Here is a 23,042-nt window from a genome sequence, read left to right as displayed (position 1 = left end):
GCTGTGCTGCGTGCTGCGTGCGACCCCAGCCTGCCTGGGCCTGCCTGGCCGCCCGTTGCTCGATTTGGGCGGCGGCGCCCGACCCCCCTTCGCTCGGTCGGTCGCTCGCTCGCACCTGGCTGCCCCCTTGTGCCCTGTTGGCCGTCTCTCCCCTTCTCTCTCTCATCTTCATCCACCCAAGAGCATCCTCGGACTCAGCGCACCTCTATCGCCCTCTTCTTTTTCACACCTCTCTCCCTTTCACCAACACTCAGAAGCACTCAGCCAAGATGGAGGGTGAGTTGGCTGCCGTCCAAGTCTCGTTGAGGGCCGTTGCAGTTGGCCGGCCAACTCTGCCGGAGGGTTCGGAGGGGGGTCCGACGGCGGTGGTCGACCCAGCCCGGGGATCTCCTCAGGTTTGACGCAGTGGCTCCACTGCTTTCGCTCGCAGATGGACCACCCGCTCGCCGCCACCACGGTCGAGATGTTGGCTCTTGCGTGTCTGCCATCCATCGCCACCTGCCCAGCCGGCCCTCTCCGCCCAGCTGGTCCTCCAGCTCCGAGTTGGGCCTGACCGAAGCTGGTCGCGGCCACAGCAATATCACATCGAGCACGCAAAAGGGCTCGATGCTCGCATGTCTCGCGCCATCTCAGCAGCATGCCCTCGCACGGTATCACTGACGACCCTTGCTCGCTATTCTGCTCTGTGCCCATCGGACCTCGTGCCTACCCGACACCCACAGACGAAGTCGCTGCCGTGAGTACCAGGCCTCACACTACACATATGCCTCCTGTCACCAGCCACTGGAGGTATAGATGCTGAAGCGTTCTCCATCACCGTTCATCGCCATCTGCGCCACTTTCCCTCCTTGCTCTCTCACAGCTCGTTATCGACAATGGTTCCGGCATGTGCAAGGGTGAGTGGCCCAAAGCTGCAGCTTCCTGTTCAGATCGTGCCCCATTCGCAGCACAGCGCCTGACCCGAGCTCTTCTGTACCTTTTCTTGCGTGACTGCAGCCGGTTTCGCCGGTGATGACGCTCCCCGTGCCGTCTTCCCCTCGGTTGTCGGCCGTCCCCGCCACCAGGGTGTCATGGTCGGAATGGGCCAGAAGGTGAGTTCCGGCCGGTGGACGCGCACCGGGCTCGCTGCCTCGGACGCGAGAGTCGCGCGCTCCCTCTTGGTCCGAAGAAATGGCGAGCTGACCTTTGCTCGCCTTTTCCCCCGGCCCCTCTCTTGCCTCACCACGCCTCTTCTGCGCGGTGCTGTCGCTGTAGGACTCGTACGTCGGCGACGAGGCCCAGTCGAAGCGTGGTATCCTCACCCTGAGGTACCCCATCGAGCACGGTATCGTCACCAACTGGGACGACATGGAGAAGATCTGGCACCACACCTTCTACAACGAGCTGCGTGTTGCCCCCGAGGAGCACCCCGTGCTGCTCACCGAGGCCCCGCTCAACCCCAAGGCCAACCGTGAGAAGATGACGCAGATCTGCTTCGAGACCTTCAACTCGCCCGCCTTCTACGTTGCCATCCAGGCCGTCCTGTCGCTCTACGCCTCCGGTCGTACTACGGGTATCGTCCTCGACTCGGGCGACGGCGTCACCCACACTGTCCCCATCTACGAGGGCTACTCGCTGCCCCACGCCATCCGCCGTCTCGACCTCGCCGGTCGCGACCTGACCGAGTACCTCTCGCGCATCTTGATGGAGCGCGGCTACCCCTTCACCACCACCGCCGAGCGCGAAATCGTCCGCGACATCAAGGAGAAGCTCTGCTACGTCGCCCTCGACTTTGAGCAGGAGATGCTCACCGCCACCCAGTCGTCGGCCCTCGAGAAGTCGTACGAGCTGCCCGACGGCCAGGTCATCACCGTCGGCAACGAGCGGTGAGTAGCGGTAGTGGCCGCGCCGTCAGCGGCAGGCCCCTCGGTCGCCCGGCAAAAACGGCGCACGGTTGACTGACTTTGAACTTGTCCTGCTCGCCCCCGTCCCCGTCCCCGCCCGCCCGCCAGATTCCGCACGCCCGAGGTCCTCTTCCAGCCCTCGTTCCTCGGCCTCGAGGCCAACGGTGTCCACGAGGCCACCTTCGAGTCGATCCAGAAGTGCGACATCGACATCAGGAAGGACCTCTACGGCAACATTGTCATGTCGGGTGGTACCACGATGTACGCCGGCATCTCGGACCGCATGCAGAAGGAGATCACGGCGCTCGCCCCCTCGTCGATGAAGGTCAAGATCGTCGCTCCCCCGGAGAGGAAGTACTCGGTCTGGATCGGTGGATCGATCCTGGCCTCGCTCTCGACCTTCCAGCAGATGTGGATCTCGAAGCAGGAGTACGACGAGCAGGGCCCCCAGATCGTCCACAGGAAGTGCTTCTAAGCGAGCAGCACCCCTGCGGCCGTCTGTGCGGCGGTCGAACCGTCGCCGCGCGGTCCGATCGACGCAGATGCCCGCGTGATCGCACAGCCCTTCTTCGCCGTGCGACGGGGCGAAAGCGATGACGAGGGCAGCGAACTCGATGGTGGCACTCGGTCATTTGCGCGGGGTCGACGCCCGTAGCTCGGCCATGCCGGGATCGTTGCTCCCACCTCTCCGGCCACCTCACCTGTAGTCCGCCCACGTAGATCGAGCTCCGTGCGGAGACGGCCGGCCCTCCGCCGTCCTCCAATCGCCTCCCTCCCTCTACACACCACACCTGTACGAGAAATAACGAACCCTAAAGTCACGACGGAGAGAGGCGGCCGCGTGTGTGATAGACAAAACGGCGGATAGAGACGATCGACGGGTGGATGGTCGTGAGCAGGCGGGCGGCGGGCGGCGGGCGGACGGGCGGGGCGAGGGACCAGCGTACGTCGTCTCTCGCCTCTGTAGCTGCGCGGCCACGACGGACGGAGATCTGCCCAGAGGACCATTCCGAGTCGGTAGAAGAACGATACTAGGTGACATCGAGACTGGGGCAAAAGACCTGGCTGAGCCCGCGGGCAAAGTGGCCAGGCAGCAGCACAGCACGACGGAGGGGACGACGAGCGGGACGACGGCGAGCGTGAGGCCCGTCCGCGCCCGCCCGATTTGATCCAAAATCGGCCCGAGGCGGGTCAGGCACAGCTAGCTCGCGGCTGTGCGCCTGGATCTGGAGGGGTCGGCAGCGTGGCCAGGCCGGGCACCGCCCCCCTGGCTCTCCTGAGCACGGACGGACGAACGGGCTCCACCCCACCTACCTCAGCCTGGATCCACCCTTTTGGACCCCGACGACCATCATCCACCCTGGCCTTGCCTCGCTGCAGAACTCCACCCTACCGCCTCTTGACCGCGATCGTCACCACCACCGTCGCCGGCAGTCTTCACAACACCGCAAGTCTGGTCGGCATCCGCGCTCCCTGACGCCCGCCTCGACGAAATCCAGGCACTGGAATAACCTCGCCATCTTATAGGACCCTGGACACACCTGGACAGCCTGCCTGCGCCCCGGCTCTAGCCCCGATCGACACCCTGGTACCCCGCCAACCGATCGATTCACAATGTCGGACCTCCTCTCGTCGTACAGCTCGGACCTGAGCACGCTGGTGTCGTCGGTACGCTCCAAGGTCGACTCGCTGCCCGCCGGTGGCGAGCCTCGCAAGGCCTCGCTGCGCCGGCTCGACATGGAGCTGGAAGAGTGCGGCGAGATCCTGTCGCAGATGGAGCTCGAGATATCCTCGTTCCCGCAGTCGGTGCGGTCGCGGTACATGGTCGAGCTGCGGGGCCAAAAGGGCGAGGTCGAGGCGCTCAAGCGCGAGGTCAAGAGCGCCTTCAACGCCACCTCGGGCGGCGGCGGCGGCGGGTACAATGTTGCGCTGGAAGAAGGCAACGGGGGCGATCTGGAGGCGCAGAGCACGAGGAGCCAGAGGGAGCGGCTGCTCCAGGGGACGGCCACGCTCGAGGACGGAACGAGACGGCTCGAGGAGAGCCAGCGGCTGGCGCTCGAGACCGAGGACATGGGCGCCGACATCCTGAGGGATCTGCGGGGTCAGAGGGAGCAGATTGAGCACTCGAGAGATACGGTGAGTGCGAGGCGTGGAAGAGTGGAAGCGCGAGCGCCCGGCTGACTGTCGATCCCTGATCCGTGTCGCCCTCGCAGCTGAGGCAAGCCGATGCCAACATTGACCGGTCGTCTCGGACGCTGAGCAAGATGATCCGAAGGTGAGCTGAGCTTTTCCCCTTGCGATGCCTCCCTGAGCTCCGTGATGCCGTCGCCGTCGCTCACGCTCGAGACTCCCGCCTCGACCCATGCCTCCCTCCTTGATCCGACCCGACCTTTGCGTGCGCAACGACACTCCGCCGCCGCCGCTGCCGCTGCTGCTGCGACTCAGGGCCAAGCAGCAGAAACTGGTCACCATGGGCATCGTGACGGTGCTGGTGCTGCTGATCCTGTTGATCCTCTACTCGAAGTTCTGATCGATCCGCTCCTTGCTCTGCGGCATTGAGGGATCGCCCTCGGCCGGTCGATGGCGTCGAGCCCTGCCGTGTACATAGCCGACCCACACTGTCACCGCACTCTCTGAACCGCTTCAGTCCGCTTGAGCGTCGCGAGGTGATGCTGTGATTGGCTGGTTTGGAGCTGAGCGAGAGGGTAGGGCGTCTAATCTCGCCGGGTCCTTCGCGCTGGGCCATCGACGAACGCGAAGCGGAATGACGGTCACGTTGGAGGAAGTGCTGGACTGGTCCGAAAAGGCTCGAAGCGGCTCGCCTTCCGTCAAGCTCGAAGCGGCTCGCCTGCCTTGGAGCACGACGGTGCGGGATGGGGATGGGCTGGGTACGGTGGCGATGCGGGGACCTGGAGCGGGCACCAGAGCAGGCGCGCTGAGCTTGAAGCATGCAAGCAGGCAGGCGGGCGGGCAGGCAGGGCTGGGCCGGCGGGCGAGTCAAGCGTCCGTCCCTCTCTCTCTCTAGGAGGCAAGGCCAGGCCAGGACAGGACAGGCCAGGCTCATGCCGCCCAGAGGCAGGCAGGCAGCCCCGCCGTTGTGTGGAGGCAAGCAGGGCGCAGCTGCAGCGCCCCACCCAACCACCCACAACCTTAGCCTGCCTGCCTGCCTGCCTGCACCCAACCCTGTAGCCTGTCCTAGCCTGCCATCCCAACCTTGTCTTGGTCGTGGCCTGCCCAGCTCATGCATTTTGCCATCCCTCACCCAACACCTACCGGCCTCTTGCTTTTCTTCTCGTTCAGGCTTCGCTCAGAACGCTTCAAGATCCCCCTCCTGCACCGACCCTGTTCATCATCTTGCTGGCTTGCTGGCTTGCTTGCTTGCTTCCATCACGATACCCTGCCCCCCTCTCGCTCCTGCCAAGCACCCACCCACCTCGACCCGTCAGGACACGACCCTCGTCGGCGCAGCCTCGCCTCTTGCTCGGTCCCACACGCCGCCCCGCAACGCAACGGAACAGGACCGAGGCATCACTACAGAGTCGATTCACTACTACTACTGCCCTGCCGTACTACACTGCACCCTCGCCATTATTGTCGCCACCGCAACCGCTACCAGGCGCCACCGCTCGCTGCTCACGCCCGCCATCCGCTCGGTCGCGGACCATCAGCCCGAACCTTGGCGCGCGCTATCGGATCCCATCGATTGCATCGTCCGTGCACACGATTCAGAGGCAGGCAGGTCGGCACCTCACCTCATAACGCAGCCTAGGCTCGGCAGCGCTCCGGCCGACCGGCCGCCCTCAGAGCCGTAGTGAGCGCGGGCCCGCCCTAGATCCCGCGACTTCATAAGCTACCAAGCGGCAACAGCCCGCACATCAATCCTGCCTCCCCGCGCACCCACCCGCCAGAGGGGGATCGCTAGCTGCCGCACAGCGACGCGCACCGCCCGCATCAGAGTGGCTGCCCTCGCCCTCGCGCGCGCGCCCGTGCCTGCCACTACGCCCGACCTCATCTAGATCAGCCGTGTCCGGCCGATGGCGCTTCACGGTGCAACTTCTGTCCCGAAAACAGGAGCTTGAGCTTGTTGTCACGGCGGACGGATCCTCGAATCAGTGCCTCCATCGTCCTCCCAAATCACCGCAATCGTCTCGCGCAACGTCCGGCGTTTGTGCTGCGCCAGCTCTTCGCTCGCTCTGCTCAAACGTCCACCCGCGCTCCCCGCCACCCTACCGCGCGCCACCATACCAAGCCTGCCATACATCGTCCCGTGTACATCGACGACCGTCTCGAATCGCTGGGCTGACTAGCCGCAGCTGCAACAGGCATGGCGGGCTACTTCGACTCGCCTGGCTCTGCGCCTCAGCCACAGCGCCTCTCGTCGCCCCTGGTCAAGCCGGCACAGGACTCGACGAGGGTCCGATCCAGCCGAGCATGCACCCACTGCTCGCACCGAAAGGCAAAGTGCGACGGCAACCAGCCGTGCTCTTCGTGCGCGCGTGGACGCCACGAGTGCGTCTACACCACGCCCAGGAAGCGCGGACCGCCCAAGGGTGCCCCCGCGCGTGGCGGCGTCAAGAAGAGACGCGCCGTCTCGCCCAGCGACGAGCCCAGCAGCGCCGGCCCGCGACCTCAGCTCGCAGACTTCCCTTCCAGCACCAATCAGCGCGACATGCCGAGCACTGCCGCCGTCGATCAGGGCCAAACGCTTCGGCAGCCAGCACAGCATCCCAACGAACACTTTGCGGCCGGGGTCGGCGTTGGCGTCAACCCTCTGGTCTCCCATCATGGACACCCCAACGGAGGCAGCCGGCTCCCTGCGATCGAGGACGTCCTGTCGCTCAATTCCGTCGACGCTCCGCTTTCGAGGTCGCGCAGGTCGGACGTAGACTCGGTCGTCGACGGTCTGGTAGGCGCCACTCGGCCTCGCGACCTCGCCAGCTGGGACATTGTCGCTCGCGACGCATCGACCAGATCCCGCTCGAACGAGACAGGCGTCACGGCTGTCGAGCCCTCGGCCCAGTGGCGTCCAACGAACGAACCGCAGACCAGCGTGAGTAGTGCTTTTCGAATCGCACGCGGCTCGACGATGCGAACCCGTGCTGACCTTTGCCCTTGATGCGTGTTCAGGTGCACCCGCCTCTGAACTGGAAGCGGCCAGGCCACCTGCCCGGTCGGGCGTATAGCCACGGGGATGGAGTTCGGGACTACGACTCTTCTGCCATCTACCTGTCGCGGCCATCCACCAACACGCACCTCTACAGTCAGGATCCCGCGCTTCAAGTCCAGCATAGCTATGCCCAACCTCGGATCCCCCCTATGGACGCGATCGGGTCGGCGGCTACTCAGCAGAGCAACGGACCCGGGACGTACAACCGCTATCTGACTTCGGCCGGCAGCCCGAATAGCCTCCTCACCGGCGGCTTGGCGGCGCTGCAGTCCGCCTCGAGTCCTCCGGCGCTGGCGCAAGCCCCGAGCCCGCACTCGTCCTGGTTGCCGTCGGGCCCTCGCGGCTCTTTCTCCCCGCGGGCGCCGTCCCTGGGCCATGGTCCTGCCACCTCGTACAACTACCATCGCCAGCTACCAAGCTCGGCCGCGGCCACCAGCTACGAGCGGAGCAGCGGCGGCGATGCTGTGCCTCGCGTCAAGAGGGAAAGTGCTTACCCTTCGCCCTCGGAACGCCCCCACGACGATTCGCCGGGCACGTCGTTCTACACTTCGACGAATCCTGGTGTCGAGGCACCGGTGGCCTCGCCTCCGCCCGGTCCAGCGTCGGAGGATGGACCGGATCATGGCATAGCGGGGCGGCGCGGCGCCCGCGACGGAGGGTCGCCGCGGCTGGCCGAGGATCACCTGCCCGACGAGGTCATCAAGCGGCTGCTGGACATCTACCAGGCCTTCATCCACCCGCACTGGCCCATCATCTACCTGCCATCGATCAACTCGCTGCACTCTCTGCGCACCGAGAAGCCGGTCCTGTTCGAGGCAATCCTGGCGGTGGCATCGGCCACGTTTGACTCCAATGCCGATACGTCGGACCCTGACCTGGTCGCCACCTCGCAGTTTGACCTCTTTCTGGGCTGCCCGGCCGAGGCTGCCGCCGTCAAACAAGCGTGGACGTCTGGGCATCTGTGCCGCCACTTTGTCAATCGGGTCAAGCAGAGGATCCTCGACGGCAGGTTCGAGAAGGACATCGCCACAATACAGGCCTCGATCCTGCTCAGCGTCGTCGAGATGGGGCTTGGCAACAACTCGAGCGCGTGGCACTTGAGCGGCATCGCGGTTCGCACCGCGCTCGATATGAACCTCCACAGGCCGAGGATGCAGGCGACGGGCGCCGCTTCTGGCTCTGCCTCGACCTACCCCGGTGTTGCCGGCGTCGGTAACGGGACGAGCAACGCGGAGCTTCAGGAGCAGAAGCGGGTGCTGTGGGCATCCTACATCCTCGACAAGGTGCTGGCCACCGTGCTGGAGAAACCGGTGCAGCTGCGCCACATTGACATCGAGACCGACATGCCGTCGGTCTACGAGCGGGACGAGTACGACCTGTGGCTCAACGACACGACGCGGCCGTTTGTGCCGCCCCGCTGGCTGCACGTCATGGAGGGCGTCAAGGTGCATGCCATTAGCAGCTTCTACTCGTGGGCGCAGGTGATGGGCATCCTGGAACACATCCTCGACGGCGTCTACAGCCCGCGCGCCCGGAGCGAGCGCAGGCGCACAAATGGCGAGGCCGACCGAGCGGTCCTCGCACGCCTCGATGAGGCGCTGCAGCGCTGGAGGCTGGCGCTGCCGCCCCACCTGCAGTGGACCGACCCGCCTGTCGCGGGCCAGCAGATCGTCCCGCCCGGCGCGGACCGACCGGGCATCGCGGCTCACCGTGGCGTCGGCCCTCACATCCTGACTGTCCGGGGCTGGTACTGCATCTGCGTCATCCTGCTGCACAGGCCGAGGGTCCCTCAGCTGCTCACCGTGGGCAAAGCAGGATGGTCCGCCAAGGCTCGCGGGTCGAAAGCCGAACCCAACGGCAACGGCAATGGCAACGGCAACGCGGCGCGCTCCTCGAGCGGGAGCGGCTCGGCCCTGCACGACTTCTCTTCGGTGCCGCTGCAGCCTCAGATGCAGAACATCGTCTCCCCGCTCTCCCCTTCCTTCCACGGCGGCGAGGCCGCGGCGGACAGCAACACGGCGTCGACGGCGCCGCAGCCAAGCAGCCTGACGGCTCCGGGCCTGGAAATTTGCAGCCTAGCCGCCAAGGAGGTGTGCGACATCCTCCACGTGTACAGCACCACGTTCCGGATCCGCAAGATCCCCTCGAGCTGGGTCTACCTCATCTTTCAGAGCGCCACCATCCACTCTGCCTTGGCGCCCGGCCACGCCGCCCGGGCTCACCGCCGCCACGAGTCGAGGCTCGCCAGGAGGCAGCACCAAGAGCCGGGACCCTCGGGTGGGGGCGCGGGCCGGCCGGGCGGCCGATCCGTCTCTGGCACCTCGTGGTCGTCGGACGAAGACGAAGAGGACGAGGACGAGGACTCGCTGCAGTCCGACGACGCTTGGACTTCGGACCCCGGCCGGCAGGCGTCGATGAAGGAGAGCGAGCGCTACCTGAGCCAGTGCCTCAAGTTCCTCAACCGCATCGGGCCGACGTGGCAGATTGCCAGCCACCACGTCAAGACGCTGCAGCGGCTCTGCGTTGCCAGCGCCAAGACGAGGCCCAGCAGCCCGATCCGTACGTTCAAGGCCGAGGACGATGCTGCCGGACGGACCGAGAAGCAGGCTGCACGCCACGTCGCGAGGGGCGTCGGGGACTCGACCGACGCGCAAAGCCATGGCGCGCCGTCTCTCGACACCGCTCAGGGGCTTGGCGTCGGGGACGGATCCAACGGCCACGATGGGGCGCACCAGCTCGGCGGATCGACGGACTCGGCGCTGCACGACCTCGCCCAGGAGGCGGTTCGTTTCCGGGATGGCGCAGAGCTGGCGGCGCCCGTCTACGCCAGCTCAAACGTCGACACCGCATCTGCGCCCGTCGGCGACGCCACGGGGCTCCCGACAGCGCTTCCCGTCGCCCAGATGCTGCAGCAGCCGCAGCCGCAGCCGCAGCCGCAGCCGCAGCTGGATCCACAACCCTCGGTGCCTTGCGATCAGGCAGGTGCGTCTTTGGTGCAACCGGATCTGGCCGCCTGGGCCAATTACTGCGCCATGTGGGACAACATGCCGTTGTCGTCCGAGAACCCGGCGATGTGGGACAGCTTCGTGCGCGACATTGAGGCGAGCTCGGCGCCGCAGCCACAGCAGGCGCAGTCGCAGCAGCCACTACAGCAGCAGCAACCGTGGTTCGATCAGAGTGCACCAGGAGGAGGGCCAGGAGGAGGTGCAGGAGGGGGCCTGAATGCCATGCCGCGGTGGGGAGGCGTGGGTCTGGCGAGCACCGATCCCCATCTGACGGCGTTCCTCCACGGCGAGACGTGGGTTCTCGATCCGATGCAGCCGGGATCTTGAAGCAGGCCAGGCTGCTAGGTCCGCACTGCGCTTGTGCTTGTACTTGTACCTTTGGCCAAAGAGGCTCGATGCGATGAGACGGGGCCGCCCCCTGTGATGGCGCGCCGAGAAGCCACTGCGCGCAGACTGCAGTCTTTGAAGGGGTGACCGGCGCTGGTCGGCCGTGACTGGATCGAGAGGAGCGCTGCTGGCCATGATGATGGGAGGCGAGGTGAGATGAGTCGAGCAGCGCGGCGGGACAGGGCTAGACGGGCGGGCAGCGCGCAAAGAAGGTGGCGCGACCGAGACGCTGCGAGCTCCACGACGGCCCAGATCGCGCTCTTGCCTGGCTTGGCTTGCCTGGCCTGGCCAAGCGGGGCTCAGGCCAAGCCAAGCCAGGCAGGCCAACAAGGCATCCAAAAAATTCCACAGGGCAGGCCCCCAACCTTCCATCCTGCCACCTCCATCGCATCGACCATCGCCTCTTCCCCTTGCGCACCCGTATAGCCTTCACCTTAGAGCCGCTTCTTTCCGCTCTCTCACCTGGTCGCGCCTCGTCTCGTCTTGCTCCGCCGGCTGTCCCTCCCTCATCAGCGCATCGCCCCGCTTCGAACTCGAACCTCCACCCAACCCTCGCGACCCTCCAACCACCCCCCCTGATCGACCGAGATGCCGGCCGCAGCCAGCACCCAGCCCGCCATCGCCACCAGCGGGCCCAGCTCGAGTGGGGCGTCGCGCGAGGCGAGGATCGCCACCCACTCGCACATCAAGGGCCTCGGTCTCGGCGACGATGGGCTCGCGCTCCCGGCAGCCCAGGGCTTTGTCGGCCAGAAGTCGGCTCGCGAGGTACGTCGGCGGCTGGCCTCGTTACCCCCTTACTGACTTCCCATCCACATCCTCGTACTCACGATGCCATACTCCCCCCTCTGCCGCCTCGCCGTCCTGTTCGCTCCTCTGCCAGGCCTGCGGCCTGGTCCTCGACCTCATCCGGATGCGCAAGTTCGCCGGCAAGGCCCTCTTGCTCGCCGGCGGGCCCGGCACCGGAAAGACGGCCCTGGCGCTCGGCGTCGCCCACGAGCTTGGCCACAAAGTGCCCTTCTGCCCCATGGTCGGGTCCGAGGTGTACAGCACCGAGGTCAAGAAGACCGAGGTGCTCATGGAAAACTTCCGCAGGGCCATCGGTGAGTCTTGTGCTTGGCTTGGCTGGTCCCCCCCCCCCCCCCCCGAACGCGTCCCTGCTGCTCCTGCCGGTCTGGCCGGACCGGCTTCGGACCGTCCTCTCTGCCTCAACGCTGCATCTGGCTGACGAGTCGCTCTTCGCCCTTCGCTGTTCGTCTCCATTTCCACGTCGACAGGCCTGCGGGTCCGGGAGACCAAGGAGGTGTACGAGGGCGAGATCACTGAGCTCACGCCGACCGAGGCCGACAACCCGCTGTCGGGCTACGGCAAGACGATTGCGCACGTCGTCATCGCCCTCAAGACGGTCAAGGGCACCAAGCAGCTCCGGCTCGACCCGAGCATCTACGAGAGCATCATGAAGGAGCGCATCAGCGTCGGAGACGTCATCTACATTGAGGCCAACACGGGTGCAGTCAAGGTGAGTCCGTCGCCTGGCCCACGAGCGCCGGCCGGCCGGGCATCCCCGCTGACCTCCCGAGCTCGCTCGTTCGTCTTCCTCTGCCTGTCCGCGCCACCGACAGCGCGTCGGACGATCGGACGCGTATGCGACCGAGTTTGACCTCGAGGCGGAAGAGTACGTGCCGCTGCCCAAGGGCGAGGTGCACAAGCGCAAGGAGGTGGTGCAGGACGTGACGCTGCACGACCTCGACATGGCCAACGCCAAGCCCCAGGGCGGCCAGGACATTATGAGCGTCGTCGGGCAGCTGGTCAAGGGCCGCCGCACCGAGGTGACCGACAAGCTGCGCGGCGAGATCAACCGCGTCGTCGACAAGTACATTGAGCAGGGCATCGCCGAGCTCGTGCCTGGCGTGCTCTTCATCGACGAGGTGAGCTTAGCGTCGCTCGGAAGGGCGCTCGCCTCTTCACGCATCGCAAGAACGATCCAGGACGCACGCTGACCCCGCACTTGTTCCGCCTTCTCCTTCGCCTTCGTCCTGTGGCCAAACCCCACCGTACAGGTCCACATGCTCGACATGGAGTGCTTCACCTACCTCAACCGCGCGCTGGAATCGACCATCAGCCCGCACGTCATCCTGGCCACGAACCGGGGGCAGAGCACGGTGCGCGGCACCGAGTACGAGGGGACGGGCTCGGCGACGGGCATCGTGGCGCCGCACGGCATCCCGCTCGACCTGCTGGACCGGTGCATGATTGTGCGCACGCTACCCTACGAGCGCGACGAGATCCGCGAGGTCATCCGCCTGCGCACCAAGGTCGAGGGCCACCTCATCGCCGAAGACGCCCTCGAGAAGCTCACCGACGAGGGCATCAAGAGCTCGCTGAGGTGCGTACACGTCGTCCTTGGGCCACTGCCTGCCTTCCTTGCATACCCGCCTCGGTTCTCTCCCCGTCTTTCTCGCCTAGCCACGCGGCCATGGACGCGTCCTCGGCGGTAGGGCCTCGTAATACTGACCACCAAGCCACGCACGCCCCTCCTCGGATCCGTCCCTCTCAATCCATCCCTCCTCATCCCCAATGACCAACGACGAATCGACGACGCACGCACGCACGCACGCAACGACAGGTTCGCGCTGCAGCTCCTCAGCCCAGCCTCGATCCTGGCCAAGACGGCGGGGCGCAACGAAATCACCGTCGACGACATTGCAGAGACCGAGGTCCTGTTTATGGACGCGCGCCGATCCGCACGCAACCTCGGCGCCGGCGTCTTTGCACAGCCAAAACAGCCGGCCGACCCCGCTGCCGCCGCCGCCGCCGCTGCTGCTCCCGTGCCCATGGAGACGTCGTGATCGCGCCACACCGCCCGCCTTTCGCCTGGCCACACGCGTCTCCCCGGCCTGCCACCCTGGCTGCATGGATGGATGGATGGCTGCATGGCAATCGGCTGCCGCCTCACCGGGCCTCCGACCTTTTTCTTGTACTTTTACAAATTGCACCCACAGGTGCGACTCCACGCCAACTCGCGCGCGCTATCGGTGTCGCTACCACCTGCCAGAGGGCGACAACGCGACGCCCCAAAGAGGCAACGTACCTGCACGGCGGCGCTCGTTGCGGCACACCGGGTGCGGGGACGAGGTGGAGCGACGGGGGTTTAAGGGGCCAGGGGGACAGGGATGCCTCCTGTGAGGAGCAGGGGCGGGCGGCCGCGCTGCCGGTCCGTCTGGCGTGGCATCTCAGTGCGACGCCTCTGGCGGCCAGGCGGCGTAGATGATGGCGGAAAAGGCGCGGAGCTCCTTGGAGTCGGAGAGCGATTCGATGTACTCGTTGGGCACGCCGTGGATGGCCAGCTGGCTCTGTCGCGCCACGGCGGGGAAGAGCGAGGCGAGCCGGACGCTGCGCCCCTTTTGCAGCGTCTCGGCCTCGTCGGCCGTTATCTCGCGGATCCTCGCACCCATGCCCGTCCCTGTCCCTGCCTCGTCGTGTCCGCTGAGGCCGCCGCCGACGGGGGTCGAAGGGGCCAGGCCGAAGGTGGGCGACATGGTGGTGAAGAAGACGTCGAAGACGCGGTCGAGGCAGAGGTGGAGGATGGTGCTAAAGTCGGACGACTCGATGATGTCCTTTGTCTCGTCGAGGAGCAGCCGTAGACGCTGGTTGGTCCGCAGCGTATCGAGCGCCCGGTCGGCGGGTACGGCGCCGGACTGGATCAGCGTCTCGAGCTCCTGCTCCTCGCTGACGGGGAAGAGGACATCGAGGAAGCTGCACCGATGCGGACGGAAAGGGGGCAAGGCGGCGGGCACCACACAGCAAGGGAGCCAGCTCCGTCAGTGACTGCCTCATTTGCGGTCTGGCGATCTGGCGCTTCGTGCGTCGTCATCGGGCGAGCCGGGGCGGAGCGGGAAGGCGCACTCACTTGGACCGCTTGGTCGACTCGCCGCACAGCTCGTACTCGACCGAGCTGCGTGCGCTGCCGACGAGCGTGCGCATCTCGTTCATGGTGATCTGAGCCTTGACGGGAAGGCTGCCGGTGGTGCAAGGGGAGGCGGGAACGAGGAGGGAACCCTGGGCGTCAGCTGAAAAGAAAGAGACGCGACAGCGAGACGAGACGAGACGAGATTGCCCGCAGCGCCGGCACGTACCCGGAAAAGGTGCGCTCGACTGCCTGGACGACGCGGGTGGCCAGCTGGTCCCAGCCTCGGTGGAGGAACCACCAGCTGTAGGTGAGGTAGAGCCTCTCGGTCTCGTGGTCGAGTCCAAACTGGCCCGCCTGGTCGCGCGATCCGGCATCCTGCCAATCGGCGCCCACGAGCTGGCCGTCGAGTTCCGTCGACATCATCTGCGCCTCGATCGAGGCCAGGTAGGCAAACCTGCCGATCAGGTTGAGCTGGACGTGCGTCTGCAGCGTGAGGAGCGCCACGCAGTACAGCGAAGTCACCGTCCTCGAGAAGGCTGCAGGAGGCGAGCGGGACAGAGCAGACAGAAGAGTGGTGCGGCGGGTCAGCAAGGGGGCCGGCCGCTCCGTCGCCTCGACGACGTAGCAAGGGCAGCGGCGAGCTGGACAGGGGGAGAGACTCACAGACAATCTTGAGCTCGTTCCAGAGCTTGAGTTTGGCCTGCCTCTCCTGGACCAAACGCTCGCGGCTCGGCTGGATGGGCGCCGGCTGAGGCGCCGAGGGTTCCGCAGTAGGCTGCGCCTGGGCAGGCGGCGGCTGGCGGCAAAGAGGTGTTGGATGCATGGTCGGATCAGGATCGCGGTCGAGAGCAGGGCTGGGAGACCACTTTGGACTGCACTCACTGGCGCGGACTCGGTCAAGGCGTCACCGTCGGCAGCAGTGCCTGTGGTCGGTTCCTGCACCGACTCCTCGCCCGCATCGGCCGGCTGCTGTGCGGGCGCAGATGGCGCGGCGGAGACTGCGTCGGCGGTCTCTGGGGCTGCGGGAGCGTCGAGCTGCTGCTGTTGCTGCTGCTGCTCTGCAGGCTGGTCTTTGATTGGCTGCGAAGGCGAGGAAGGGGGCGGGGTGGGCTGACGTTGACCAAAGGGGACAAACTCCTTTGCCAATGGGTTGAAGGTCGACTTTGCGCCGGAGAGGCTGGGGCTGGCACGCGGGCTGGGTTCGGCGCTCTGAGCACGCTGCTCGGGGCCAGGCGGAGTCTGGTCGGCCGGGGGCGCGGCTTGTGGTTGGGCGGCGGCGGGTTCGGTGTGCTCCTGTGCTGGCTGTGATGATTGTTGCGATTCGGTCTGGGGTGTTGGGGACGTTGGAGCCGGGCTGTCCGATGTTTGGGCGGCGAGGGACGACGAGGAAGACTGTGCGCGGAGGCTTTCGGTGAGCTGTTCTACGTTTAGCCTTGCCGAGAGCTGGTCGCCTACGGTGGGGAGGAGGGCGAGTACGGTAAAAGTGCAGTCTTCCTGGTTCTGCGCGAAGCGGCGTCGGAGGCTGTGGCGCGCGGTACGAGGGCGAGGGGGGAGAGGAAAAGGAGGAGGTGGGCGGAAGTGTCAGATCACGCGAGAAGATGCGACGGGCGTCGAGCAAAGGGCGGAGGGGGGCTCACTTTTCGTTTGCGGATCTGTCCTGGACGAGTTTGGCCTGTATCTGCTGGAACTTTGCGATGGCATAGTTGGAGATGAGGTAGGCGCCGCCGACGATGCCTCCGGTGACGATGAAGAAGTTGGAGTGCGAGGAGAGGTAGGACTGGGTGCGCTTCCACCAGGAGGGCATCGTTGCTGCTGCTGCTGCTGCGGTGGGGGGGTAGCAGAGCTGGTGGGGTAGAGCGAGGATTGCGGGTATGGTTGTGCTCGAGTGCGATGGAGGCTGGAGAGTGGGAGTTGGTGGATGCGGTCGATGTGGAAGGAACAAGAATGAAGAGGCAAAGGCGGGGGAGCAAGCCGAGGATGCAGGGCCGGCTTTCAACGCGAGCCCGGGCCAGGCAGGGCAGAAGACCGACTCTTGACTGAAGACGACGGGCGGGGGCCAGGTGTGGAGCAGCAGCACGGGAAAATCACATCGGATGGCAGGCGGCCCGCTCTGGCTGGCTCTCGCTCGTCTGGCCAGGCCAGCAGGCCCCATGCCGCCCGACTGACCCGGTGGATAGCCGGTCAGAGGAGGCACGGCAGCCTTGCCCCGCACACAGCCTGCCAGGCAGCCAAGGCAAACCCTCGACCTGTTGCCTTTCACGTCGGCCCTTGCCCGCACGCCTCTTGCACCTCGCCATCACCAACCAAAGACAGCGTCGTCCCCACCATCCTCGTCCGACCGCACTCCTTCCCCCCGCCGTCGCCGTCGTCGTCGTCGTCGTCGTCGTCGTCGTCGTCGTCGTTTGTCGTGCCGGCTCCGCCCCCCTCGCCACCCTCTTGGTCGCCGTCGTCACGCCCCGCCTCCATCACCTCTCGGCGCCACATGCACCACGCCTGCCGCTCGACAACTTAGATTGCCGCCCGCCGTTCAGCCAGCCACTCGTCCCAGCACCCACCAAATTAGTCGCCCGCCATGAGCAGCGCAGATGTCATCGACGCGTAACGTATCCACCACCTGTACACCCACACGCACCCGGGCCAACACTCACCGACTCACGCCAAACATCTTCTTGCCTCCTGCCTCCTCCCTGCCCGTCCGCCCCTCTCCAGCCTGTTTGTCAGGACCGTCGACATGGTACAGTCGCTGCCAAAGCAAGGCCCCATCCAGACATCCTACGAGGAGAAACTCGCCCTCTACAGCCTGTACAAGCAGGGTGAGCCGGGTCCTTGTCCGCCCAGGTCGCCCCTCCTCTTCTCTTGCCTTCTCACCCCACTCGCCCCCTTGCTGCCACCCGCTTTCCCTCCGCCCCACCGCAGCTACCGAGGGTGACGTCCAGTCAAAGCGCCCGGGCATGCTCGACATGCTCGGCAGAGCAAAGTGGTGCGTCCTCCCTGCCGCCCTTCGGCCTTCCGGGCTTGCCTGCTCACCAGCCTGGTCTCGCACCCTTGTCATTCTCACCTCACCTCCCCTCAGGGACGCATGGGCCAAGGTCAGGGGCCTCCCAGCCCGCGACGCAAAGCAGATGTACGTCGAGTCGATGCTCAGGGTAAGTTGCCGCACCTCGTCCGTCGCTCCTTGCCCAAGCCACCGTCCCGAGTCGCCGCTTTCGCACGCACCGCGCCAACTCACGCCACTCTCTCCCAACCTTGCCCGCACCAGATTCTGAGGAGGTTCAGCGACCGACCGCAGGCCGCCGCTCTCATCGAGGAGCTCGAGGCATTCTCCGGACAGGTCGCACAGAGGGTCATGGACGGTAAGCTAGCTTCCCGCGCGGCCAAACAGCCTCCGGATCGCCTTCGCGCTGACTGATGCCTCGCTCTCCTCCGACGACTGCAGGCTCGCTGGCCGAGGTCGATTCCGACGGCTCCACCGCCTCTTCCGACGATGCAGACGACAACCAGCCCGCCCAACCCCGGCGGTTACACTCCGAGATGACGGGTGCCTCGGCCCCGGGCAGATCGCATCAGGACCGGCCCTGGGAGGGGCGTCCAAGGGTGCCTCAGGCAGGGCCCAGCACCGACAGCCTGCTCGCGCGGCCCGACTCGGTAGCCGGCACCAGCACCGCCGCCACCCGCGGGGGCAACCAAGCTTCGCTCGCGGCCACGCCGCTCGCCTCCGACTCGCAAGAGAGCGGTTCCGACGACTCGGACGACGACGACGACGGCGATGACTTTGACCCGCGGATCCGCCAGGCTGCCATATCCGGCCAAGGGCCCGACCGATCCTACTTTCCCCAGCAAGGCCATCCAGCCTCGCGCTCCAACAACCGGACACGAAGCGGCGCGCCCCGCTCGCACATCTCGTCGCCGCCTCCGAGCGCCCTGGGTCTGCGCGCCCACCGCCCTTCGTCTGTGACGGGCGCATCGAACCGCTTCCACTCGACGCTGCAGTCCCCGGCCCCTTCGGCCGCGACGCCCTACCACCCTCATCCCCAAGCACCCCATCATCATCCCCATCCGCATCACCAACAGCGGCCGGCTGAGCCGCAGCAGTACACGCGCAGCGCCTACGCGCCGAGTTCCATCGGCGGTCGGTCCGGGGGCCGGGCGGGCCCGTCATCGCAGCCCATCCCTCGACCGCCATCGACGGCCGGCTTCCCGCCCTCGAACCGGCCAGAGATCGACACGGCACTGCAGTCGATCCAGGCGTCGCTCGCCGCGCTGCACGAGCGCCTGAACCAGGTGGAGAGCGCCGTGCCAAAGGCCGGCGGCGACGATGCGCGCAGGAGGCGCGGGTCAGCGGGCGGTAGCACGGCGACGGGCCGGCTGTTTGCCGCCCTCGGCAACGTCGTGCACGACATCCGAGCGCTGCTGGGCCTCGAGTCGACCTCGCAGCGCAGCCCGCGGTCCGAGGCGCTGGCGCCCAGCTTCCTCGCATCGGGCGGAGGCCACGCGGGGGGCCGGGGCCAGGCGCCCACCACCCTCCTCTCGGCATCCTTCAAGCTGCTGGTGGCTCTGCTCAACCTGGCGGCGCGGCTGGCGCTCGACATTGTCAGCTTTGCGCTCGTCTCGAGCGTCTTTCTGTACGCCTTCCGCAAGATCACTGGTCGCGGCGATCCCCTGCTGGCGCTCCACGTGCTGCGACGGTTGCGGGGCATGCTGCTCCGCCGTCCCGCCGCCCGGGCGATTGCCATGCGGCAGGGGCCGGCCAGCCAGCGGGGGGATTAGTAGCGGGGTGGCGCACGCATGGCAGGGGGTAGGTCAAGAGTGTGCGCGTCGCTGCGCGCGAGAGATGTAGCGCCGGCGAGCGTCGGTGCGGGCGGTGAAATGCGTAAGCGGCATGCCATTGACACACTGGGCCTCGATCTCGATGTCGATCTCGATGTCGGTGAGCGGCTACAGCGCCGGCTCGATCTAAATCTTGAGAACGTTGAGCTCCCGGAGGAGCTTGTCGCGCTGCCTGTTGAGGAGGGCGGCCTGCTCCTGCTCGTGGGCCTTTTTGTCCTTCCACCTCCGCATCCTCCACTTGAGGCCGGACTCGTTGACGAGGTCATTCTTCATGAGGAGCTCGATGGGCATGCGGTCGACGTCGTTCCGGCTGAGGCCGTTGACGAGGCGACCGGTGGCGCGGTCGCGCTCGCCGTCGAGGCCGCCGTGCTGGGTCGAGTGCGGGAGGTCGGACCAGTCTCCGCCGTGGGCGGGTCCGTGGCGCGGTGCGATGTCGAGGTAGTCGGTAGCGGCGAAGGCGAGACCGCCGTTGCGCCTGTGCCGGACGATATCGGCATCGCTCGCCCAGCCACCGACGTCGCGGCGCTGCGCCTGCACCATCTCGGCGGGCGTGGGTGGCTGCGCGATCGGAGCCGACTTGGCGCGCGCCGTCTTGAAGCCGGCGTAGGTGCCCACCTTGCCGCCGCTCGTGTCGCCGCTGCGCAGCTTGAGCATCTCGAGCGCGGCGGGAAGCGTGATGCCCGACTTGGCCAGCTTGGCCTCGCTCATCCCGCCACGCTGCAGCCGAAGCGCCTGGGCGTGCAGCTCCGACTGCGCAGACGTCCGTGCCGCCGGCCCGGGCAGGTACACGGGGTCCTCGGGTCGCCATGGCGCCCACGTCTCGTTTTCGACCTCGAACGAGGCGCTGTGGTACGAGTCGAGCGCTGCAGCGGGGCAGAGAGGGGAGGGCAAAGGGCATGGGCAAGGCAGCGAGCGGGCGTGTCGGCGAGGGTCAGCATGCGACGTCCCCTTTCCTCGTTCGGCGGCACATCTGTGCGGCTGCCATCCGGATCCCCCTCGAACGCAGGCATTGGAAACACGCGCGGCGGACACTCACTCCTCTTCCTGCCCGGCAGCTTGGGCCACGGCACCTCGACCTTCTCAAACGTCTTGCCCGTCTTGGCGATCTCGTCTTCCGAGTTGCGGATGGTGGCGAAGCGCTTCCACTTGAACATGCCCTTGCGCTTGTCGTACTTGACCTGCGAACGGGACAGCCGCACCGCGTATTGTCTGCGCGGGCGGACGCAGGGAGGGTGGGATCGAAGTTGAAGGATGGAGGACGGAGGACGGAGGGTCCGGTCAGCAGTCTGGCGGTGCGGAAACGGGGGCTGCTCTCGGTGGATGCCAGCCGAGGCGGGGCGCAGCGGTTCTCTCGACTCGACTCACTCTGAGCCGGGGATCTTGAGCATGAGGTTCGAGTAGTGGACGGGGCGCGGGATCTCGGACACGTTGGGGCCGTAGCCCTTGGACGGGTCTCCCGGGTCCACCAATCGAGGGACAACGTGCCGCAGCGACTTGGGCGAGAGCTGGTTCTGCTCCTGTGTCGGTCAAGGTGGTGGCATCGAGCGCAGTACCAAGATGTGCGGTGCAAGGGGAAGGGGGGGTCAAGATCAAGAGCGTGCGTCCGACTACCATCCGGGGAGAGGGGAGGCCGCAACGGGGACTCACATCGACATCGCGGAGCCAGACCCAGTTCTTCTCCCGATCGATGCTGAGGACGATACCCTCGCCGCGGATCTTTGGCTCCTCGTCGCTGTCGAGGCCCTGCTTCTGGCCGACGCGGCCGGAACGCAGCCGGACGTGGTCGCCGGGCACAATGTTCCAGTAGGGCACCCGGTCCTTGACGTGGACAAACTTGGCGCGGTGCGCGGCGTGCGTGGGCGCCCGCACTGCGAACTTGGACCCCTTGGTCGGCGGCTGCAGGTGCTTGAGCGAGCGCATCACGCCCCTCGTCGTGCCGGGCGCGGACATGGTCGTCGTCGTCGGTGGACCGCCCGGGTGGGTGGCGGGTGTGCGGGCGCGTAGAGCTGGAAGAGGGGGTCGGGTGTGTCTGCGTGATTGGCGATGACCGTGGCAGCGACGGTATCGGCGATGGTGCTGGTGGCGGTGGTGATGATGTGATGCGGTCAGCAAGGATGTCTGTCGCCGTCGTCGGTGTCGTCGTCGTCGTCGTCGTATCCGTCGTCGGGAGAGGTTGGAGTAGGCGGAGCGTGAGAGCCGGGCGGGCGGCGGTCATCAATTTTCTTCTCCCCGCGAGCGAGCGTGGTGGCTTCCGGGCCAGCGGCTTCTCTCGCGCGAAATCGGCACTCGCCCGATGGAGGTCGCCGATCCCGATGCGCTGTGGGCCTGACCGAGGTGGACCCTGCCTCTGTCCCTCGACCCACGAAGCCTTGCTCGTCCTACCTGCCCGCCTTCCAAGCCCTCGCTGTCCTCTACTTCTCAACCATCGACCTGCTTTGCACCATCTGCCCGCCATGGCGTCCGCAAACAACCGACCACGCACCATCACCCCGACATCGCCCTCGCCCTCTCCTTCGCCTCGCCAGTCTGCCGCCAACCTGCCCCGTTCGGCCGCCGCCGCCGCCGCCGCCGCACCGCCCGCCCGAGCCGCACCACCACCGGCCGAATCGCAACAGGCGCCGCGCTCGCACGAGGAGCTGGTCCGCGCAGACCTCGAGAACAAGACGCGCGCCATCGTCGATAACCTCTACCAGATCGCCGTCATCGCGGCCGAGACGCAGCCAGGTTCAGAGAACCTCGTCGCTCGTAAAGTGTACGTGCGCGCATCTCTCGCACCGTCTCGCCCGGCCCGCCTGCCCCGCTGCGATACCGAGGTCGCCCGCTGACATTCACGGCTCCACACGCACCCCTGCTCGCCCGCACGACGTCAGGAACGAGACTGTACACGCGCTCGCGCAGCTCGACGCCACAAAGGTCAACATCAAGGCGATGGTGCCCGAAGACGTTGTCGAGTGAGTGCACCCATCCCTCGCCCACCCGCTCCTCGACTCCGCGCTGACACGCCCTCCCGCCCACGCCGCTTGTCCCCGCTCTAGGATGCTCGATGCCGGCCGCAATCCCGACATCCACACGCGCAACTTTGTCACCCGCCTCGCCGCCGAGAACCAGTACTCGTACGGCCAGCACGCCGCCGTCAAGGTCAGTCGGACGCCGCGCGAGCTGCGCTTCCGACGACACTGCAGCGACACTGATGATGATTTCCTCCTCTTCCTCCTGTCCCGCTCCTGCCTGTAGGAGTACAATCTCAAGCTGACGGCCGCCCTCGACCAGGCGTTTCCGGACCTCGCCGCCGATCACGCCGGCGCACCGCCTCCCGCCAACTCCTCGTAATCGTAGCAGCTTGCTTTAATCATTGACACGAGGCCAGACGCTCGCAACAATCTCTCGCAGGGTGCATTGTCGATCCTTGCATTCCTATATAAGTCACTGGAGCCACAAGGCCTACGCAGAAAAGGCCCACGGACCCGCGAGCGGACGGCCGAGGAGCTCCTCGGCGTTGCGCAGCACCTGCTCCCTGCCCTTGCTCTCGAGGCCTTGGGGGCCCTGCGCATCGCACGCACATCCAGCACGATATCAACGCGGATGCGACGGGACGAGGACAAAGCTTCGTCAGCAGCCGTTCCCCACGGCCGAAGACGGGGCGGCACGGAACGAACGCCAGACTCACCATCTCTTCGAGGCGGAAGCCGCCTAGGCCCTGGACGGGTCCCTGCGGCTGCTGGGGCAGCGTGGCAGCCCTCCACTTGCTCGACCCGCGACGGTCCTCCTCGGCCAGCAGCCCGGCTCGCACCTTGATCGTCTCGAGCAGCCACCCGAGGCTGCCCTTGGCAAAGGGGCGCGAGTAGATCGGCTGGTTCTCGTACCAC

At 66.5% G+C, this 23,042-nt stretch overlaps 9 protein-coding genes across 9 annotated transcripts in view; 6 read left to right on the top strand and 3 right to left on the bottom strand.

The window, feature by feature from the left end:
* Nucleotides 1-269: 269 nt before the first annotated feature.
* On the top strand, nt 270-2,358 carry PFL1_06680 (uncharacterized protein; the record flags this gene model as incomplete). The annotated part of the gene is made up of 6 exons (XM_007884226.1): nt 270-276; nt 723-736; nt 863-896; nt 997-1,091; nt 1,255-1,865; nt 1,992-2,358. 6 exons carry the CDS (start codon nt 270-272, stop codon nt 2,356-2,358), a joined length of 1,128 nt encoding a protein of 375 aa, XP_007882417.1.
* A 1,139-nt stretch (nt 2,359-3,497) lies between these two features.
* Nucleotides 3,498-4,413, top strand: PFL1_06679 (uncharacterized protein; the record flags this gene model as incomplete). The annotated part of the gene is made up of 3 exons (XM_007884225.1): nt 3,498-4,019; nt 4,097-4,158; nt 4,329-4,413. The coding sequence occupies 3 exons, from the start codon at nt 3,498-3,500 to the stop codon at nt 4,411-4,413; spliced, it is 669 nt and encodes a 222-aa protein (XP_007882416.1).
* A 1,794-nt stretch (nt 4,414-6,207) lies between these two features.
* Nucleotides 6,208-10,382, top strand: PFL1_06678 (uncharacterized protein; the record flags this gene model as incomplete). Its single annotated transcript, XM_007884224.1, has 2 exons — nt 6,208-6,933; nt 7,011-10,382. The coding sequence occupies 2 exons, from the start codon at nt 6,208-6,210 to the stop codon at nt 10,380-10,382; spliced, it is 4,098 nt and encodes a 1,365-aa protein (XP_007882415.1).
* A 648-nt stretch (nt 10,383-11,030) lies between these two features.
* Nucleotides 11,031-13,288, top strand: PFL1_06677 (uncharacterized protein; the record flags this gene model as incomplete). Its single annotated transcript, XM_007884223.1, has 6 exons — nt 11,031-11,207; nt 11,323-11,542; nt 11,717-11,958; nt 12,062-12,367; nt 12,500-12,825; nt 13,066-13,288. 6 exons carry the CDS (start codon nt 11,031-11,033, stop codon nt 13,286-13,288), a joined length of 1,494 nt encoding a protein of 497 aa, XP_007882414.1.
* A 384-nt stretch (nt 13,289-13,672) lies between these two features.
* Nucleotides 13,673-16,153, bottom strand: PFL1_06676 (uncharacterized protein; the record flags this gene model as incomplete). Its single annotated transcript, XM_007884222.1, has 6 exons — nt 13,673-14,195; nt 14,350-14,457; nt 14,576-14,885; nt 15,013-15,145; nt 15,232-15,871; nt 15,987-16,153. 6 exons carry the CDS (start codon nt 16,151-16,153, stop codon nt 13,673-13,675), a joined length of 1,881 nt encoding a protein of 626 aa, XP_007882413.1.
* A 768-nt stretch (nt 16,154-16,921) lies between these two features.
* Nucleotides 16,922-19,116, top strand: PFL1_06675 (uncharacterized protein; the record flags this gene model as incomplete). The annotated part of the gene is made up of 6 exons (XM_007884221.1): nt 16,922-16,947; nt 17,059-17,162; nt 17,266-17,329; nt 17,423-17,495; nt 17,609-17,702; nt 17,786-19,116. 6 exons carry the CDS (start codon nt 16,922-16,924, stop codon nt 19,114-19,116), a joined length of 1,692 nt encoding a protein of 563 aa, XP_007882412.1.
* Nucleotides 19,117-19,302: 186 nt separating this feature from the next.
* Nucleotides 19,303-21,126, bottom strand: PFL1_06674 (uncharacterized protein; the record flags this gene model as incomplete). Its single annotated transcript, XM_007884220.1, has 4 exons — nt 19,303-20,039; nt 20,213-20,385; nt 20,542-20,693; nt 20,824-21,126. The coding sequence occupies 4 exons, from the start codon at nt 21,124-21,126 to the stop codon at nt 19,303-19,305; spliced, it is 1,365 nt and encodes a 454-aa protein (XP_007882411.1).
* A 503-nt stretch (nt 21,127-21,629) lies between these two features.
* On the top strand, nt 21,630-22,506 carry PFL1_06673 (uncharacterized protein; the record flags this gene model as incomplete). Its single annotated transcript, XM_007884219.1, has 4 exons — nt 21,630-21,928; nt 22,047-22,127; nt 22,212-22,314; nt 22,411-22,506. The coding sequence occupies 4 exons, from the start codon at nt 21,630-21,632 to the stop codon at nt 22,504-22,506; spliced, it is 579 nt and encodes a 192-aa protein (XP_007882410.1).
* Nucleotides 22,507-22,617: 111 nt separating this feature from the next.
* PFL1_06672 (uncharacterized protein) overlaps nt 22,618-23,042 on the bottom strand; it is a gene marked incomplete at both ends in the record, with an annotated part of 1,654 nt that continues 1,229 nt past the window's right edge. Inside the window, 2 exons of the mRNA XM_007884218.1 lie at nt 22,618-22,719; nt 22,844-23,026. Of these exons, the coding sequence (XP_007882409.1) occupies nt 22,618-22,719; nt 22,844-23,026 (285 nt within the window). The remainder of the gene's footprint in view (nt 22,720-22,843; nt 23,027-23,042) is intronic.

The sequence above is a fragment of the Pseudozyma flocculosa genome (genome assembly GCF_000417875.1).
Source record: "Pseudozyma flocculosa PF-1 unplaced genomic scaffold scaffold00028, whole genome shotgun sequence".
In the NCBI taxonomy this organism is placed as follows: domain Eukaryota; kingdom Fungi; phylum Basidiomycota; class Ustilaginomycetes; order Ustilaginales; family Ustilaginaceae; genus Pseudozyma; species Pseudozyma flocculosa.
Note: the sequence above shows the minus strand (reverse complement) of the source record. Positions and strands in the feature narration are given on the sequence as shown.